Source organism: Grammomys surdaster, unplaced genomic scaffold, assembly GCF_004785775.1.
Source record: "Grammomys surdaster isolate TR1022 unplaced genomic scaffold, NIH_TR_1.0 126028, whole genome shotgun sequence".
Classification (NCBI taxonomy): domain Eukaryota; kingdom Metazoa; phylum Chordata; class Mammalia; order Rodentia; family Muridae; genus Grammomys; species Grammomys surdaster.
In genome coordinates, this window is record NW_021620841.1 from 4515531 (window position 1) to 4536971 (window position 21441).

Sequence of the window (21441 nt, forward strand, 5' to 3'; positions counted from 1 at the left end):
TCAAGGCCTTTCGAGTGCAAGGCATCTGGTCCCTAGCTAATTCCAAGCCAGCCTTGTAGATGTGAAACCCTAACTAAAAAAGAAAAGGAAGGAAGGAAGGAAGGAAGGAAGGAAGGAAGGAAGGAAGGAAGGAAGGAAGGAAAGTACTGTAGTTATTTTGAGTGTTTTTCTAAGCTTTTAAAATATTTCTGGCTAGAGGTATGGATGACTAAGCCATTAAGGGCTAAGCTCATAACCAAAAGTATTTCAATATTAAACGTTAAAATACGGTTGGTTTGGGTTCTTTCCGTTTGCTCGGCAGAGTGCCCTGAGAAGAGCAAGTGTGGTTGCTCTCCGTAGCTCTCCCGGGCAGGAACTGTTCTGCCTCCCTGCGGGCTGTAGTTGTGTCCTGACACGCATGCACAGCTGATTTCTCATATTTTGCTTTACAGGACCCGTCGAGAACAGTTCCGGGCAGATACAAAAGGTAAGAATCTTTGTGTTGTGACTTGCAGGCTCAAGGATCTGGTGCCTGTCCCAAGCGGGCGTAACTAACTAGAGCTGTTTCAAGTAATTTGTCAAAAGCAAAAACAAAAAACAAAAACAACAACAAAAAAACCACCTCAGAACCTTAATATTGCAGTCTTAAAAAAATAATTTCTGAGGCTGGAGAGATGTCTCAGCGGTTAGCAGCACTGGCTGCTTTTCCAGAAGTCCTGAGTTCAATTCCTACCAACCACATGGTGGCTCACAAAGGATCTCTGACTGTAGTTCCCCATTTGACTGTACTCCTGTGGGATCTTCCGGTGTGCATACACGAAGACAGAACATCCATATGTATAAAATATGTACTTAAATAAATCTTTTTTTTTTTTTTAAAAAGAACACTTTAAAAAAATAAAAAAAGAAAGAAAAAGAAATTCCCTTGTAGACAGAGTTGCAGTGCGAGTCAGCCCCAGCTTGTTTCTGACCTGTTGCGGACGTGTAGTTACACACGTACCATAAAGGACAATGAAATGTCATGACAAAATGCCTTAAACTAGTTGGCTTAAATAAGTTTACCTCCTCAAGTTTGTAGAGGCCTGAAGTTGATGACTAGAACCAGCCCATCTGAGGCAGGGATGGGGACAGAGGTAGTGGTGGTGGCGGTGGCGGTGGCGGTGGCGGGAGTAACGTAGCAATGATACACGCTGGGGACAGGAGTTGTCTCTGAGACCCGGTTTGCAGATGCTCATCTTGCTGTGTTCTTTGTCAGAGTTGGAGTCAGGTTCTCTGTCCATCTTACAAGAGCCCTGCCCACGTTGTGAGGTTGTCTACCGCTATGACCCCACATGAACCTACTAATAGGTGTAAGACATTTTTTTTTTTTTTTTTTTTTTTTGGTTTTTCGAGACAGGGTTTCTCTGAGTAGTCCTGGCTGTCCTGGAACTCACTCTGTAGACCAGGCTAGTCTCGAACTCTGGAACTCAGAAATCCGCCTGCCTCTGCCTCCCAAGTGCTGGGATTAAAGGCGTGCGCCACCACCGCCCGGCAGGTGTAAGACATTTTTATTAGTAGGGGTTCTGAGCTTTAATACCGAGCAAGCACAAGTAAAATGTAATTGTGTTTTTATTTTTGTTGGGATCTGTGATCCGGGGGAGGATGGGAGGGCCTGTGTGGGAGGAGTTGAACAAGTACACCTAAGCATTTTGACCCATATAAAGCACTCTGTTTGCTGGAGCTTGTATGTTCATGACTGTCGTTGTGTGCGTATGATGAAACACACTTCTTTAATATAGGACTGAGTAGCTTCTATGTATGTACCATGGGTAAATTAATCCAAACAGAATCAATTTCCTTTTGTCAGACCATGGCCAAATTTGCTTTGACTTGACTTTTTTGTTTGTTTTTTCCAGACAGGGTTTCTTTTTGTAGCCCAGGCTGTCCTGGAACTGTAGACCAGGCTATAGATCAGGCTTGCCTTGAACTCACAGAGATCTGCCTACCTCTGCCTCCCACCCTTTGGGATTAAAGTTGTATGCCAACTTAGCCCTGTGACGTATTTTCTATTTTTTAAAAAAGCCATCATTTTTATTATTGTCTGGGAAACAAAGATAAAATTTGATAATCTATCAAGTATGTTTTACAAAATTAATTCTAGTCAAAATTTAAATTATAAGCAGCACTTTTACATTTATATTTTTGAATCAAGTGAAATGGGGGAATACTTAGGATTTGTATGTTTAGTTTTGTAATACATTTTCACCAGGGGTGGGGGGAGGGCTAGAGAGATGGCCCAGCAGTTTAGAGTGAGGATTGCTTTTATAGAGGTTGAGAGTTTGATTCCTAGCACCATATCAGGCAACTAACAACTCCTGGTGGCCCCATCACCCTCTTCTGGTCTCTGTGGGCACTGCACACACACAACATACATACATACATACATACAACAGAAACAGAAATTAACAGTCTTCTCAAAGCTGATACAAAGTTGCCATTTTGTTAAATTTGTAAGAGGTTATTTCCCATGGTGTGTTGTTTTTTATTTTTGAGGTCTGAAAACCATTGTTTTCTTTGTGACTTGTTCACCTGCTTACACGTTATTTTTGTAGCCTAAAGCAGGAGGTTCGTTACTTTTCAGCTTTCAAAGATTTAGCCCTGTTTATTATCAGTAAGCGTACTTTTACATAGCTAGAGCACCTGAGAGGACAAAGGAAATGGTGAGTTTGAGGCTAGCCTGAGCTAATAGTGAGACCAGCCTGAGCTAATAGTGTGACCTTGCTTAAATGAGTAAATACTGAAATTTACATTTGTAATAGTTCTTTTATTGAGTTGTAATGACTCTATTTTAATGTAGTCTAAGAAGCTCTCGGTACAGAGCCCAGACTCATATCTCAAATTATCCATTCTTTATCTCCTGGGGTTATCTTATACAGTCTGTCAACACTCCATTACTCTCCCTAATCTGTCAGCAAGTTGTAGCAGTGATCAGACAACGAGTGTTTCTTGACAAGGGTGACTCTTGACAAATGGGGATGACAGAAATGAGGAATGGCCTAAGAGATAAAACATTGGTATCACACATTAGACACGGTTTTCTATAAACTAAATGACTTGTACAGACACGCAGATGGCAATAACTCAGAAAAGTCTCTCGGGGTTTCAAGTCTCTGGCCCTCTGTGTTCTTGTCTCTCACTAATTACACTGTTTTCTCTTACAAATGTCAAGAATGCAGGGTTTTAGCTCCGTGAAGTACCAGGCTGGCCATGCAGTGTTTCTAAAGTGCAGGGGACCCTTGTAGACCAGGCTGGCCTCGAACTCAGAAATCCGCCTGCCTCTGCCTCCCAAGTGCTGGGATTAAAGGCGTGTGCCACCCATTGCCTGGCTATGATTCTGTTTCTTAAAGGCCAACATTCTCTTTAGAGTCAGCCCCTCTGGTGTAAGTTAAGGCCTGCTTCTGAGAGGCAGTTGGTCTCATTGATGCATTAGGGGACAAACTTATCCTTCCTCAGAATTCATATTCTATGTGCATATAAAATGACACCCACTTTCTGTTACATAGGAACATACAGAGCACAGTCAGGTGTATGCTGCCTACGTCTGTCAGCTCAGTGTGAACAGCAGCCTGCTTTCCTTGTGAGTGGCGTAGCTTCCACTCCTCCCCCACCCTCCTCCTCCTCCTCCTCACACTCCACGGTGAATCATGAACTACGTGTAATTCTTGTGATGCTGGCTTCCGTAAACATCCGTCACTGTTCTATAATAAAATGCCATATTGATGTAGTTCTTGAATCTTTAACCTGTTCAACGCTGTGGTAATGTTTCTCTTCAGTTCTTTTGCCCACATTTAATGTGTCACTGAAAGTAGTTTTTTGAGATTATGTGTCCTGAGCTCCTTTTTCCTCTATACTCGTCTTGTCTGTGTTCAGTGGTTTTGTATCATGCACTAGTTTCCACAAGCATACACTGCAGCCCAGGACGCTTGCTTGCCTCTGGGCGCATGCCTTAATAAACGAAATCTACGCCTTTGTTTGTGTGGGAAGACTTTTCTTATGTAAGATGAATGTATTTGATTTGAGATACTCTGACCAAACCCTTTTTTTTTTTTAAAGATTTTAAACTTCTATTTTGTGTATGCCTGTGTATGTGTGCACCACATACTCATACGCATGCCCGGCACCAGCAAAGGTCAGGAGAGGGCAGGTGGCCCCATAGAACCGGACTTAGATGATGATTGTGAGCCGCCATGTGCATGCTGGGAACCGAATCTGGGTCCTCTACAAGAGCAACAAGGGCTCTTAACCACTGAGCCGTTTGCCCAGCCCCTGAACAAATACTCTTAAATGTATACATTTCAGAGTAGAAGAGATTCAGGGATAAATTTCAGGGATTTTAGTAACACGCTGTTAGCTCACCTTGTCCTCTCTTCACCAGCAGTCAATAAGTAAGCATGAGATAGAAGAAGCTGGACAGGGACGAGCTAAGAAAACCTTTGAATGAAAAAAAATGATATGGAAAGACAATCAGTCCTTTGAGATGGGGCTGTGGTCCTTTAGAGGAAAGCGATTCCTTTTTAAGATCTTCCCTGTAGGAGCTGGAGGGATGGCTCAGAGGTTAAGAGCACTGACTGCTCTTCCAGAGAACCTGGGCTCAACTTCTAGCACCCAACTGTCTGTAACTGCAGTTCCAGGGGATCCAACACCCTTCCATAGACATAGAAGCAGGTAAAAGCACCAATGCCCATAAAATAAAAATAAATTGTAAAAAAAAAAAAAAATCTTCTCTGTTTCTTACAGTGAGTATGCGTCCCAATTTTAATAAAGATCCTGATGCTGGTTTTGAATTTTAGTTGTGTGTGCTTGTATCTAAAAGAAGGGGAAGAATCCATAAGCAGGTTGTGGGACACAGCAGGGTCGTGAAAGGCGAGGAGTGTGGAGGCCAGTCCTGGACTTACCGGTTACTTAGGAAGGTCATGATCTGTCTAACACCTCAGAATGTTTGATACCCATTGTTTCCTAGGATTTTACCCATGAGTCTTGTATTTCATCTCATTGCTGAGCTTTGAAATGTCTGTATTAGTGGGAAATTCCTCTGACTGTAATCTCTTAATGCCACCAATCTCATTCTCATGATAGCTTTAGAATAACAGTGTTATTTTCTCAAACATGGCAGCACCCTCTAGTCTTTCCACAGATGTGAAAATTCTCAGAAGGGGAGAACCTTCCAGTAAAGGGTGGTATTTATCTACGATAATATTGCTTATTATTTTCCCTTTACTGAACACCAGACTTAATATCTCTGTGGCTGAGAGCAGACACTTTTCTCGTCGGAGCTTAGGTTGTGTTAACATTCCTAACTAGAACATCACAGACATTTTGGAGTTCATGAAACAGTTTTTTTTATTTTTATTATTATTCTGAATATTTTCCATTGTGCATAACCGGCCTACAGAATAGGTTGAAAACAATCCTGTTTTAGGATAAAGAGCTAAATTTGGCAACAAAATCCAGTAACATGGCCCTGCGTGATTATGGAGGCCTCTCTTTCTGATCTAGTATGTATGGGTGCCAAAGGGCTGACTTAATTTTCAGCACTCACTCTCTGCCTTCACACATACATCAGGTTTATGTATTGGCATCCCTAATATTCAAGGATCTTACAGCTAATAAGTGGTCTTGTTGTTTTTAACTGATGTTTATTTGTTCATATTTATAGAGTCATGTCATAATTCACTGCATGTGTACAGCGTAGTGATCAAACTAGAGCCATTAGGAGAGCCACCCCTTATGTTTATCATCTGCCTACTTAGGAATCTCTACTCATGCTGAAGTATATCATAAACTATTGTGGACTAAATTCCCTTACTATGATCAGGGACACCATAGCAAATACTTCTGTGTGTATTTTCATATACATTATGTATACATTATGTAGCCTTCCTATCCCTTCCCCTTCCTAGATGCTAGCGATCACTATTCTCCTGTCATCGCTGAGATCAACCTTTGTACCTGGCTTACTGTGCCTAGTGTATCTTTCATTTCTTCACAAAGGACACGAGTTTGTTCCTCTTACACTGAGTAGTACATGTTTTTAAAAAAAATTTTTAAATTATTTATCTAATGTATATGAGTTCACTGTAGCTGTCTTCAGACACACAAGAAGAGGGTATCGGGCATCGGATCCCATTACAGATGGTGGTGAGCTACCATGTGGTTGCTGGGAATTGAACTCAGGACCTCTGGAAGAGCAGTCAGTGCTCTTAACCACTGATCCATCTCTCCAGCCCTGAGTAGTATACTCTTATGTGCCTATGCTACATTGTCTTTTTTCTTTTTTTATTGATCAATGTTCATAGATAGTTTCATGCATATTCATATATATGCATATATATAGTGCCGTTTGTTTGTTCCTACCACCCTTTCTCTCTCATCCTCATCCTTTTCCTCCCTCATGCCTTCTTCTGTCTGGTGGCTCTTGCACAGATCAAATGATGTCATTTCTCCATTTCTGCTTGTTTCCTATTTCTGTTGGGTTTCCCATTGATGCCATGGATATGTCTTTCATTTACTCAGTTATTTACTACTTACACTCTATTGTGTCTCACTTGGTTTCCTCAGGATCACTATTTTGAATTTCTTTAAAAGACATGGATAGATTTCTTTCATGTTGGGATTTTTCTTCTGGAACAGTGGTTCTCAACCTTCCTAATGCTGCAACTCTTTGATACAGTTCCTCATGTTGTGGTGACCACTCCACCCCCAACACACACACACACACACACACATACACACACACACACACACACTCACACACACCATAAGATTATTCCATTGCTACTCCAGAACTGTAATTTTGCTACTGTTATAAATCATAATGTAAATATCTGATGTGCAGGGTTATCTGAAATGTGAGTCCTCTGAAAGGGTCATGACCCACAGGTTGAGAGGTGCTGCTGTAGGGTTATTCATCAGATATATGTTCCCTTGTAACCATGAGCTTCTCGACCCAGCCTCTTTGTTCTCCAAAATAACAACTCTGAGACTGAATTAGTTCATGAGTTAAAGCCTAGGCTCTAAGCTTGGGCTTGTTCCCCAGCTACCTCATAACTGATTTAATCCATTTGTTCTATTCTATGAGTGCCACATGGCTGGTTTTCTCTTCTCAGTTTCAAGTGACAGCCTCCATCAACATCTGGGGTGAATCTCTTTCCACACCCCACTCTATCCCAGAATCCTCTCTCTCTACTGGAACTCCCACCTCCTTTTTCTTCTTTTAGCTAGTAGACCAATAGTTTTTTATTGACAGGTGATGCTTCCACACAGCGCACAAGAGATTCTCTCTGCACTGTCTTACGTTTCTGTGCCTCGCATGTCCCTGTGTTGCCTGTACAGCTGCTGTGCTGTCTCCTTTCAGTTTTATGTAGTAGGTTTTCCTGAGGAAGATGTTTTCCTTTATATGAATTTAGGGGTCATTTTAGATAGATGCCATGGCTTTCGTTATCAGTGTAGCCTCCATGATTTTTCTTTTCCTGTTATAGTCATCATTGGCCCGGGCTGTCTGAACTGCAGGTATTTGTGGAGGCAGTAGTGATAGGCATAGGCACCAGGAGTGTGGGATCACAGGCCCTACTGAAAGGCAAGTCCTAACAAAGTGGGCCAGCTGCAAGGCTAGCAAACAGCTTTGCAGAGGGCATGCAAAAGTGAGAGTTGATAGTAGTGGCGGTAGTCATGATGCTAAGACAGAAGGGCCCATTCCATCATCACTGCAGAAGTAAATGCTGATGACACCAAGCTCTTGGGTCACTGTAGTCTATAATGCTTCAGGATGCCAGGCAGCAATGATCAAAAGTAATGATGATTCCCCCACGCAGTGGGCAGAGACACCATGTTGTTGGTGTTCTTATATTGGTCAGAGACAGAGTGATTGGTTGGCAGTCCTTTGGTCTTTCTAGCTTGAGGCCTTTCTTAGTGGGCAAAGCTGTCTTATGCCTAGGACATATAAAAATCAAATCTAGGTCGTGCAGCACAGGAGGAGGAAGATAGAGACCTACATTCAGCCATGCCATGTGACAGACTTGCCCTCTACCCCTCAGCTGAGGGTGGAGTCGCCTTCCACCACAGGAAGAGGAAAACAGATCTGCAGTCAGTCATGCCACTCAGACCTACCCTCTGATGCACACCATGGGCTGTTAGCACCCCCTTGTCAGAGGATGTCACCAAGGGGTCTTGTCAACCTTGTGGCCAGCTTGCAGCAGGAGCCACCAGAGTGTGTGAGAATGTGGTGGAAAGATGGGAGAGAAACAGAAGTAGAGCAGCTTGAGTACTGTGAAGAGAGAGGGAACTGGAGACTCGGGGGTGGAGGAGTAGCCTGTTCTGAGTGGCCAGCTCTGCCACCTGGTGAGGTCCCTATTGTAGCCAAATCTAGTACAAACAAACTAAGCTTATCCCCAAGTAGTTTACAAATAAATGATACTATGGTTATTTTATTTGACTTTGACAATTACTGAGGGGTCACCCCTAATCTACTCTTTTAATGGCAGGTCTGGCTACCTTCCCAGCTGTGTGTCCCCATTCTTGCTATCTCTCCTGGTCACCTGCTCATGGTCCATCTCCCTTCCCGGCGGCTTTTCCTCCATTACCTTCTTCCTCTTTCTCTGGTCTCTCCTCCTCCCACCAGGTCACCCCAGACCCACCTACCTCTAATCCCTCCAGTAACCGACTGCAGCCAGTTTTATTTAGCCAATAGTTTTAAATTGGGGAACAAGGTTTGCATAACAAAAGCTTGTAAACAGGAAAAGTCACTCCTCCTAGACCTTGGGGTATAGAATTTATCATTACAATACATAGCTGTAGACCAAACCTCAACCGGTCCCAGCCTAAGCTACTACTGAAGGCCATATCTGGGTCAATGGCTATGCTGTAGCAGGGGTCAGTATTGATGTCTGTGACTCATATAGAGAACCTGGGACATCCCTGGTCAGGGCAGCCACCAGGAACCACATGGATGTCATGGTAATAGAAGACAACTCCTGGCTTGGAGCAGGCGTCACACTGACAGTGTACACTATTACGATACCTAATGTCATCCCGGGTCTCCATCTTGTCTCTCACTGAGTTCCTGCTCTCCTTGAGGTGTTGTGGTTTCCCTGTGAGACAGACAGTGCTAGCCACCTTTGCTCAACCATCTTCCTTCCCTTTCCAACACATTCTTCGAAGCCTGTCCTTTGAGTGAATGAAACCACCAAGAGACATCCATATTTTAGTGTTTCATTTAAGTTATCATTTCTATCTTATCATTTCTGTGCTCACTGCAGAGAATGTGCACTTTCAAAGTGTCCAAAGGACACTGCTTTTCTGTATCATGGCGAGGCTTCTTAGATACAGCCCTGCCTTGGCTTTCTTCCTGTCTCAGCGTTCTTTGTCCTTCCTTCTCTGTATTTAGCACATTGATTAGTAATCTACTCTCTTAGAATTCATTTACTTTCTCTTTTATCTCTCATGCTAGGAAAAATGTAAGCAGAACACTGTTAGATGTTAGCTACCCGAGAGAAGCACGCTAAGCTCGGCACGTTCAGAAGTAAGTGTTTAAACAGTAGCCGTCGGTAGTAAACATGCATGTTTACTCTTGCTGAAGTGAGACTGTGAACCAAGGCCTCAGGCTACAACTGTTTTAGTATTCATTTTTCATCTCATTATCTCTTCTGGCTAGGCAACCCTTACCGAGATAAACTGAAGTCTGTTCAATGTAGTACCACCACCATATCCTCCTTGGAAAATTACAGCAGCCTAACCTAACTTCGGGCCACTGTGCTATCTTTGCTGATCTATTGTGTGTTCTGCAGAAGAAATTCTAGCCCCTCTCCTGCGTTAATGGCTTCCCATTACCTTTACTTGTTTTAGATGCCAGATGTCAAACTTCTGGCTGTACACGGGTGAGGCAAAGGCTCTACCTACCGAACTATAGTCCCAGCTCCTGTTAGCTTCAGTTAGGTTTGCTGTGGGGTTTTTGTGTGTGTGTGTTGTTTTTTGTTTGGTTTGGTTTTTGTTTTTCACCTAGAAACAGTTTCTCTCGGTAGCCCTGGCTGTCTTGGACCTTGCTCTGTAGACCAGGCTGGCCTCTAATTCACAGAGATCTCCTATCTCTCCTGAGTGCTAGGATTAAAGGTTTGTGCCACCAGTTGAGGGTCTTCCTGTTAGCTTTATAGGAGTCTAAGCCAGTGATTTGCCAAGTGAAGGTTTGTGTATAAGAGTATCTGTCAGGGGCCGGGCAGTGGTGGCGCACACCTTTAGTCCCAGCACTTGGGAGGCAGAGGCAGGCGGATTTCTGAGTTTGAGGCCAGCCTGGTCTACAGAATGAGTTCCAGGACAGCCAGGGCTACACGGAGAAATTCTGTCTCGAAAAGCCAAAACAAAACAAAACAAAAGAAAACAAACAAAAAAAAAACGATTATCTCTCTCTCAGGGTGCAGGTGTTCATTATCACAGTCTTCCCATTTGCTTTCACTAAATTTGTTTTCGGCTTTGAGTTGTTTCACTGTGCTGGCTAGGCTGGTTTCAAACTCCAGGGCCTAAGTAGGTCCTCATTCTCAGCCTCCTCAAGGAGCAGGGATTACAAGCGCTTGTCCCCATCTTGGTTACATTTACCTTTTTGTCTGTGGGTAGGGAGGAGAGCCCCAGCCCTGTGCATGCTTATCTACGCATTCCTTCTTGAACACCTTGTCCAGTGGTCACTTGACACTGAAGGTGTCCAGAAAGCAATATTCTTGGTCCACTTTGTCCCTGCCACACAGCATTGAAATTAAGACTGTTTAATGGGTTTATAAATCATCTCGTTTAACTAACGGTCACAAAATAGGTAAAGCCCAAAGTTAAGAACTTTACGGGGGAAACATAGCCAAATTCATAAGTGCAAAAATGACCATGTGGCTGTTCATCGGGTAAGATACACAAAGTCAAACCTGATCTCATAAACTAAACATGATTTTGAGAATTTAAGGAAGCTTCTTAGACATCTTCCAGATCTTACATCTCTGTGATAGCCATGAAAAGCAAATATACAAATAGATCATTCTCTGAATTTCTGTAGCATGAGGTATTAAGATAGATCTTCAGAAAGAATAAAGCATATGCAATATTCTTAAAGATTTTTAAAATTTTAATAGTCATTTCCTGTAAGAACAAATATTGTAGCACACACAAATAAAACAATTTTGGAGTTTTTCAATCCTTTGTATATTATATTTTGGCAGCACAGTTAATACTTTCTACTTTATATGATGACCATAAATCCCACAAAATAGTGGGTAAACACATTCCAAGATAGGTTTGCCGTTAAAACTTTGGGGCCTTTTGAATCTGGATTAGTTTGAATTCTTCTATAAAATAGCTTTCAGGTTCCCTGCTTGCTTTTCTATCCTCTTATCTTCTGTTTACATTCATGTTTTAGCTTTATTGGGCGGCCTGGCTGCTCAGCTGCTGTCTGCACTCTGATTCCAGTATGTGTATCTTAGTCTTCTGAGTGGAAGTTTAAACACTGTAGCATCGTGCTGCCCAGAGGGTGGCCCTTAGACAGTTTGTTGCAATCCATGAGAACCTAAGTGAAGAATTCTAGAGGGAGCCTTTAGCATCCCCAAGCTGCCTTTTCTGTGGTCATGTTTGCTTCTAAGTTCGTGGCTAGCAGGCAGCTCTGTGCATGGGGTATAGACTGGTCCCATCTGCATCGTCTATAGATGGGTACAGGGACTGTGGGAAGCTGCATGTTAGTCAGGCTCAGGGAGGCTGTTAAAGCATATGGTATGATTGTGTCAGCCATTCGGGACTCAAAGAATGTACATTTTCATTATCTTAAGTTCCTGCTCTTGACAATGCTTCCTAACTCTTAGGGAATTTATATTTATCTTGAATTCTAATTTACTAACAACAAGGCAGGGTTTACTGGATGTTTTAAGATCAGGATACATGTTTTTCTTACTCTGACACCAGTAGAAAATTAAATGGCGACAGTTAACATCATTCCAAAGATGTCCAAGATGGGTCTGCACCTGTCTGGTTGAGAAGCGATAGTCCTCAGTGTATAGCTGAGATCAGAATTTTGCCATGATGACAAAGAAGAGCGAAGTTGATAGCACATCATTCTCCAAGAAGCATTGGCTAATGGGACAGTGTGAGCAGTAAAATGTATGTGGTATCTGCATGCATGACATAAATATGTTCAAAACAAATTGATGGTTTGAGGAAATGCATTTGGCCTCTGCGTAAAGCAGCTGTGCGGGATTACCATAATCATTAATTAGTACTTTGTGAGTGTCTTACCAGGTCTCACTTCACATTGCTGTTAAAACAGGACAGGGCTGGAGGGGATGGCTCTGCCCTAAACTTCAAGGACCGGAGTTTGATCCTCAGAGCCCACATAAAAAAGTTGAACTACAATAGCCTGAGCCTGCCTTTGTAATTAATCCCTGTGCTACAGAAGCAGACAGGGAGATCCTGGAGATGGCTGGCAAATGCAGCATGATCTATTTAGTGAGACTGTCTGGAATGAATGAATGAATGAATGAATGAATGAATGAATGAATGAGTGAATGAGATAGCACTTTAGGAATGACACATAAGCTTGTCCTCTGGCCTCTATGCTTGGAATTCATCACCCTAGTCTGATGTGTGCACAGGGTACAGGCTGGTCTGTCTAGTGTGTAGGTTGGTACAAGATCTGTGGGACAACTGTTGAAGAACAGTCAGCTTTCAGACAGGTAAGAACTTCCCTAGACTGGTGAACACTTTGACTACTAACACAAGGAACAAGTTATTTTTCAGCTTCCTTGCAGATATAAACGCAGCGGGCTGTAAAATGCATGAATTTTAGAGGGCTGTGCGCAGTTTGCTGTCCCGCCTTGCTTTTGGAATAATGCACTCTGATAATGACGAGGCAGCCAAACTTGAAAGATTTGTGAGCTTACATCAGAATGTGAGCGTTAGAGAGAGCCTTGCTGTGTCAGCCGAACTCCATCAACCGAATTCACAGTAGTGCACTAAAAGGCTTGGAGGACTAAACACTAATGCCTTACGTCTGAAATTCCTGAAAACAAAAACAAAAAAAAAAAAGTTCGCTTGGTTTGATCTTATCGTTCAGGCTAATCGACTCCTGTATGCTAAGTGGTTATATACTGGCTTTCAAAGGGAAAATTTCAGTCAGAAGTATTTGAACTTCAGGTGAACTTTGGGTGTTTTTGCAAGATAAGAAAGTAGTTTGGTGGCCAGCTCTATAAATATGTACCTTAGGTTTACTTGGCTGTTAGCTAGCATCCCCTCTACCCCACCCCACCCCCCACCCCCACACACAGACCCCATCCTCCACTTCTTTCTTTTAATCACCTTAACCTTTTGTTCAAGGAAAGAATGTCAGATGTTTTCAATGGCAGATAAGATCAAAAGAACAACAGCCAAAAAGTAGCAATTATAAGGTGAGGTTCCTATAGCTTGCCTTTGTGGGCTCCTTGTAAAGTTAGACTAGTCGATGAGCTAGGTGGTTGCCATAGTATTGAGTGTTTGAAAATTACCATCAGATCCCAGAAGACCAAATAGGAGGAAAAGATCTGACTGGGAACTTCACAAATCAGGAGTCCATGTTTCCTCTAAAAGCTATTGTCTTAGTTAGGGTTTTAATACTGTGAAGAGACGCCATGACCAGAACTCTTAAAAGAAATCTTTTACGTTTAACTGGGGACTTGGTTACATTTGCAGAGGTTTAGCCCATTGTCGTCATGGTGGGAAGTATGTCCAGGCAAGCAGACATGGTGCTGGAGAAGGAGCTGAGAGCTCTACATCTTGATCCACAGGGGACTGTCACTGGCTTGAGCCTATATGAGACCTCAAAGCCCGCCTCCACAGTGACATACTTCCTCTAATGAGGCCACGCCTACTCCAATGAGGCCACACCTCCTAATAGTGCCACTCCCTGTGGGTCTCTAGGGACCAATTACATTCAAACTACCACAACTACTTTAGATTTTACAATAATTTTGGATATAAAATATTTCAAGTGACCACTAATGAAAGATTGAAAACAAAAATCTTAAAAAGCACAGTTTATAGAGCTTTCCATTAATTTTTTTTTTTTTCTGAAGGGATTAGGAGTTGGCTTGTTTGTTTTGTTTTGGTTTGGTTGTTTTTGTTTTGTTGAGACAGGGTTTCTCTGTGTAGCCCCAGCTGCCCTGGAGCTTGCTCTGTAGACCAGGCTGGCTTCGAACTCACAGACATCTGCCTGCCACTGCCTCCCACGTGCTGGGATTAAAGGTGTGCACTGTCACTGCCCGGACCACTTAACGTTTTTTTAAAAATGAGTACCCTGCGCTTCCTGAGATTGCTTTAAAATATTTTTTGTCAACCTGCTTCTGTGAGACTGGTTTCTAAGTGTTATCAAAACAAATTGTTTCACTATAGCTTACTTGTGTACTCTACCGTAGATGAGTCCTCCTGCTCTGGTTACTTAACCCTTCTGTATCCCCTCACCAGGGGGATCGAATGTATAGCAAAAGGACTCAGGTATGGTGGCATGCCACCTTGAGACTGGGGTGTGGCAGATACTACAGCCTCTGGTCTGGTTCCAAATCTTGATCTCTCTGGAAGCCTGCTGCCACCGATTATTGAGGCCTCTGGCCTTGAGGCACTGAGTTGTTTTTTGCTCACAGATACTTGAGTGGATTTACAGGCAGACTCTCCAGGTCAGTGAAGCCTTCAGAAGACTGCAGCGATGACCCAACACTTTGACAAACAGCTCACAAGAGACCCACAGTCTTAACTACCCCCTAAGCCGCCTCTAAATTCCCGAACAGAAACTAATCAATTAGTGTGTGTTATCTGAAGCCATAAAGTTTGGGGGTGATTTTATTGTAGTAGAAGATACTCAGAGAGCAGAGCATCACCTGTTCCATTGAACACTTCAAATATTGACAGAGCTGTTGATCAGCTGTAAGTTAGTGATTAATTTTGAGAAAGTGCTGGCTAAAAAGTTACCAGAGTGGAAGTAGTTGCGTACATGCAGGCTTTCAGTTAGTAATAGGCAACTTTATGCAGTTTTTTACTTTTTACCCTTCAAATTATTACACTTTTTTTATTTTTTATGTTTTGGAATTTTAAATGAGACATTGAACTCTGAAAATGAAAGCCTATTTCATTTTCATTTACTTGTTTGTTTGTTTGTTTGTTTGAAAACAGGGTTTTTCTGTGTAGCCCCAGCTGTCCTGGAACTCACTCTGTAGACCAGGCTGGACTCAAACTCAGATATCTATCTGTCTGCTTCTGCCTCTGTAGTTCTGGTCTTAAAGGTGTGTGCCACCATAGCTTGACTATAAATAACATTTTTAAGAAGAAAGAAGAAAGAGAAGCAAATTTCGCCACAGATATCTAAGAGATCCATTCTGTTCCAGTCCCTGGTATGTCTGGCCTTGCCTGCAGAGTGGTGGTCAGATTACTATATTGACCTTGGAGGCATACCCTGCTGAAAGAAAGGACAACTGAGTTTGGGGTTACCATCAGCATCTTCAGGACCCAGAACAGTGCCTGACTCTACCAGCCTCTTAGGAATTAGCTAAACCAATTAATGTGCTTTTATATTTTTCTTCCCATTGTGTTAGACTGAAGATTAAATTCTACAGCTGTAAACAAATTCCCCGTGTCCTCAGGGAGTGTTACTTGCTCAGACTAAAGAGGAAAGAGCCTTGACATTTTTTTTTTTAGGGTGCTAGGAATGTTTATATAATACTCGCTTTTATTTCCACAGCTCAGCCAGTGCCCCAGAAGATGAAATCTCAAATAGATATCCCCGAACAGACAGAAGCAGTTTCAGTAGACACAACAGAGATGGAAATGCACCTGGTAACTTCGCTTCAAGTAGCACCTTGGAGAAGAGAATTGAAGATCTCGAAAAAGTATGAATTATGAATTATTCAAAATTAAATTAACATACTTTAGCATTCTTCTCTCAGTTTCATGGCATCATGCCCAGAAAGGGAGGTGGGACACCCAGGCTGGGGACATCCAGTTCTACTCCAGATGCAGCTTGGACTCCTTATCTTGTGCGTTAGCACCTAGATCCTGGCGATTGGATCCCCCGCCACACACACACACACACACACACACACACACACACTTCCTCCTTCAGTGCTTTTCTGTCCACTTGAACTCCTCGATTCTGTAGCCATTCCTGTTCTGTCACATCTTACTCGTAGTCTGAGGAGCAGTGTTTTCCAGAGCTTGGATGTTTGCATTGTCAGCCTGTACCTTGCACTCCATTGTCTGAACATACCTTTGGTGCAGACCTCGCAGCCATTCTGAGTTAGGCCTCTGTTTGGTACTTGAACCATTTTCATGTAAGAATAGGATACACTTGCTCACAGATGTTTCCACAGCAACTCACATGAACATAGCAGAAAAATCACAGAACTGAGGTGTATCCCAGGGACACGCATCTGAAACTGCTAATGGCGCTGACCCACTTGGTCAGAATATGTTCTGTTTTAATGAATGGAAGTTATTCCCTGGGACACAAAGATTATTTTGAGATTTATTTGTTTGGACTTGCTGCTTCCACAGCGGTGATCTTTAGGTTGCTTTTAGGCTTTAATCCCTGTTTCTGATCAGAATCATTATTTAAATATAAAGGCTTAGAGAATATACTTTATTAAGTTTTCAACAAGTTCCTCCGAAAGACTTGGGACATTCCAGAAGACCTGACAGGCAGCCTATGATGGCTTTGGGTAGCCTGCTGCTTTCTCTGAGGTTTCAGAAGGGAGGGAGTCCTGCTGGAGACCTTTCCAGCTCTCCAAGGAGGTCCTGGAGTCTTTGTCTGTTCTAGACTTACTGAGACAGTACTGTGTCTCACACAGTCCAGTTAACTGAAGATGATCGTGGGTCTGTTTGATCTGCCAGCCTCCTCCTCCCAAGAGCTAGGATCATAGGTGTGTAAAACAATGAGCAAGAGGCCTTGAATTAAAAAACTTCTAAATAATGATTTTTTTTTAATTAAAAAGCATTTTTTATTAGCTTACAAAGCATCGTGTTTCATTATGGCATTTTGGAATCAAAATTTGTATTGTTTTGTTTGTTTCTTCTCTCACTTTTCTTCCTTATTCTCCCTTCTTCCCTTGGACCCTCCCATCCTCCATAGCGTGTCTGCTTTTTTGTCGAATAACCATCGTCCCCTGTGGTCTGATACCTTGTTTCATAACCTCAGCTGACTCTCACACTCCTGTTTCCATACATTTAAAGTTGGGGTCTGTGAACGAGAGAGAAGGTATGACTTCTGTCTTTATGAGACTACATTCCCTCAGTCAGGACAGTATATTCTAGGTCTGTCTGTCTTCTGAGTAAGATACTTTGCAGGGACTTGTTGTTGTTGTTGTTTTTCTTTTGGAAGTTTTGTCATGGCTCACAGTTTTAGAATTACAGCTGTTATCAGCCAGCCCTTTGGTTTCTTGTCCTCAGTGAAGCATGGACGTGAGGGAAGAGATGCTCCCCTCCTGGCTGTTAGGAAGCAAAGAGAAGCAAGCCTGTGCTTCCGAACTTCCTTCTCTTTTTGTTCCATATAAATATGCCCAGAGGTGTGCTTTCTTCATCTCCTAGGTGGTTCCTTTTATTAGACTATGTTAATTATATGTACTAGCAGGCCTCGTGACACTTCATGTAAGTACATACACTTCTTCACTCATGTTCCTTGTCTTCTCTCCCCTACCCCCGACCCCCAGCACTTCCATAAGTCCCCTTCCCAACTTGCCCCACTTCTGGAGTGTCTGAGTGAGTTCCACTCGGGTTGTTCACAGGCTCCAGGGCATCTTACCAATGACTACACCTCTAGAGGAAATGCCTCTTCCTCCTGATCCACCATACACCTAACTGTTGTTTCGACAGGATCTTGTTCTGGTGCTCCTGTTAGCTTTGAACTCCTAAGCTCAAGAAATCCTCTTGCCTCAGACTCCCAACTTTGGCACTATGAATGGTCCACCCCACCTCTTTTAAAGGAAAACCATGACAGCAGAAAATCACACCCTCTCCTTTTTAATTCACAAAAAGTTTGCAATTTTGCTATTTAAAAAATTGTGTGTTCTTCTCTTCTTCCTTTACAAACTTGGTGTGTGTGTGTGTGTGTGTCTGTCTGTCTGTCTGTCTGCCTGCCTCCCTGTCTATCTGTCTGTCCGTCTGTCTGTCTGCCTGTCATTATCACCGTCATGTCTTCAGTGTCAGATATGGCTGGAAGAGGCCCTGCTAATGTCTGGAGTCTTGCTGTTACTGACAGGTGTTTACCATTTTAAAATACTGTAACCATGCCAGGGGGTGGGGGTGGGTGGGTGGTGGTGCACACCTTTAATCCCAGCACTTGGGAGGCAGAGGCAGGCGGATTTCTGAGTTTGAGGCCAGCCTGGTCTACAGAGTGAGTTCCAGGACAGCCAGGGCTACACAGTGAAACTCTGTCTTGAAAAACAAAACAAAAAAAAAGCTGTAACCAGCCAGTTGCCTGTTGATGCTTTGCGATTTATTCTCTAGGAAGTCGTAAGAGAAAGGCAAGAAAACCTTCGACTTGTGAGGCTGATGCAAGATAAAGAAGAAATGATTGGAAAACTCAAGGAAGAGATTGATTTGTTAAATAGAGTAAGTGTTTCTGTACTTCAATTCCTGGCTTCCTCTTTTTGGTCATTGGATGAATGCACGCAAGGGTGAAGAACTTATTCATTGCCTATTTGGTTAATAAGACAATCGTCATTAATGGTGAGACCTATCGTGCTGTTCGTAAGCTTTGTATTTTCGACACTACTTCCAATGATACTTAGGATGTCCCCAGCAGTGTTCGATTTGGAGCCTTTCCTTTTTCAGTTCAGCCCTAGAACTTACTTCCTGCCTGAAGCCAGAAGCATCTAATAAGGTGATTGTGATGAAAAAAGATCCCATTGTTCTGCCTTTTTATGAGATTTTTTTTTGTCTGAAGTGGAGGAAAGAAAAGTTTGCCTCAGAGGGAAAAGGTTCAGTCCCCTAACCTAATCTTAACTCCGAAGCACAGAATACTTAAATGGTAAAAGTGCCTGCCTCCATCTTGCAGTGCCATGGGTTGAGCCCATGTGCCACACAGAAGGAAGGGGCCTCATTGCGTGCAGGCCTCTTGTAATGCAGCCCAAAGACAATAGCTGTGTGTTATAGATGAGGACGGGGTACCCCCTTTAACTTGCTCAAGGTTGCATGTAGTCGATGGCTGAGGCAGTGTTTGATTTGGGTCTTTTGTAGTCTTTCATCCTGATCCTAGTATAAGCATGTCTCTGTTTGTGCTGGAATTCAGTTTTAAGAGGCTGGGCAAATATTTGTGACGCTTATAATGTGCTTGTGCTTTCTCAGACGCCGAGAGCATTTAAAAATAATCAGAAAACCTCTTCCTACGTTTATAATTTAGTCATGATTCATGACTATGTTTTAACACTGGAAATTTTTAGGAATCTTTATCAAGGGTATAGTTTGGCAAGGATACATGATTGCATTTTATCGTTTCATTTAAATTAATAGTTTGAACAGATCTGTTCCTTGGCATCCTTCAGTCTGTGAATAAGTACTAGTTCTGTACTTTGCTAAAGTTTTAACCGTCTTCCTGACAGTCCAACTTCAAAGCGTAAGCTCACAACAAGGCTGCACTGGTGGTAGACCTTGTCAAGTTTTAATATTGTAGCCTGCAAAAATAAGTCTACATAAACTGCAAAGGTAAGTCTATACATGTCTCAAAAACTTAAGATGGTTTTAGTACTAACTATATGGCTGTGTATTTGATGCTAGAAATCACACACACACACACACACACACAGTGTGTTCACAATTTTAAAACCTTGAGGGGAAAAAATTTTTCAAGAGAACTGACCCATTCAAGTAATGATAGGGCATATTCTCGTGTAATGTTTAGAACTTATCCCTCCAGAGTTAACTGAATAAGTGATTTACCCTTGTGCTTTATGTCCACTTTGCAGTATTGTTCAGTATTTCTAACCTTTTATTTTCTTCATCCCTCCTGCCCCCCAGGACCTAGATGACATGGAAGATGAAAACGAACAGCTAAAGCAGGAAAATAAAACTCTTTTGAAGGTCGTTGGGCAGCTGACGAGGTAGAAGACGCAAGGCTTCGGCGTGGGAAACCTGCTTTCAAACTACTGATGAATGTCATGGCTAAGACAAAGCTGAGGCGCCTGTGATTCATTCCAGTGAGAGAACTGTATATTTATTTCTAGAAAAACACGTGGATTTTTTTTTTTCAAGATTCACTCTTTTTCATGGCTAAAAAGTACAAACCCTGTATTTCACATAGAGGTAACATTTTCAGTTATTAAAACGATAGGTAATGCCTCTTGGTTTTGTGTGATATTCAGATAATATATGGTTCAAAGTAACAGCCATTTGCATATATTTTATCTATGTTAGCACATATTCTCCCTAAAGGAATATGCATAGTCTTTGTTTACATGAATTCAGATACTTGGGGGAGTTGCCTACAGATGCCTTATTACCAATGCGTGCGGCCTTCTGTGTGTTAATACTTACTCATAAAGACTCATCTGCTCTTGTCTCTTCTTTCCACATGCTGTAATGATTTCCAGTAGTAATAGATACACTATTCTGCATAGCAGTCATTGTTCAGAGGAAAGCTATTTTTCAGAGTTACTTCATATGTCCTAGTTGGCTAAATATAAACTTAGGAGAATACTTGAACTGTGTTATAGTAAGTGAAAAATTACTATTTTGTGTTGGAATATTGGAAAAAAAATTCAATAACTTCTGAAAAAAGTTAATGTATAGTTTCTTATATAGGTACTATCTCTCTCTCTCTCTCTCTCTCTCTCTCTCTCTCTCTCTTTCTCTCTCTCATTGCTCTAGAGTTTACTAGTAAATAATGGGATATTTAAAAAGTTGTTATTCTTCAGGCCTCAAGTTGTGTACAATTTCAGTGTTGCAGAAGAAAATTGATGCTGTTAATAGCATGTGCTTCAAAATCAGAACCAACATGGTTTTTTTTCACACATAAAATATGTACACATATGTCAACATGCGTAAGCAGAGATACGACAGGATAATCTCAGCTGATTCCTGAGTTGGAGACACCCTGGGATGCCCTTTTCTCAAGAGAGAATAGTCCCATAATCCTAACACTGAAGATTTTAACGCAACCATATTTGAAGATTTATAAAATAAAGTTGTCTTCTATTAAATATCCTTAGTATTTACGGTTGTTTTGTGTCGTGTTTTCATATTAAGAACCCTCCTCTTTCCTTAACATATGGATGCCCCGTCGACCCCATTGAATCTCTTTCCTTTTTCATCCCTCTTTAATGGTTCTGGGAACTGAACCCAGCAAGTAAGTACTCTACCACTGAGAGACCGGATAGCTGATCTCCAGCCTGGGTAGGTGAATTTCCGTAGGACATACTGACAGCCAATCCGTCAGTATTCAGAACAGTAAACCCT

General features: G+C 42.2%; 1 protein-coding gene across 1 annotated transcript in view; it reads left to right on the forward strand.

Annotated features, from left to right (window-relative positions):
- Pawr (pro-apoptotic WT1 regulator) overlaps positions 1-21200 on the forward strand; it is an 84784-nt gene extending 63584 nt beyond the window's left edge. Inside the window, exons 4-7 of the mRNA XM_028754559.1 lie at positions 432-466; positions 15737-15884; positions 18496-18600; positions 20005-21200. Coding sequence (XP_028610392.1) covers positions 432-466; positions 15737-15884; positions 18496-18600; positions 20005-20091 — 375 coding nt within the window. The 3' untranslated portion in view covers positions 20092-21200. The remainder of the gene's footprint in view (positions 1-431; positions 467-15736; positions 15885-18495; positions 18601-20004) is intronic.
- Positions 21201-21441: the final 241 nt, after the last annotated feature.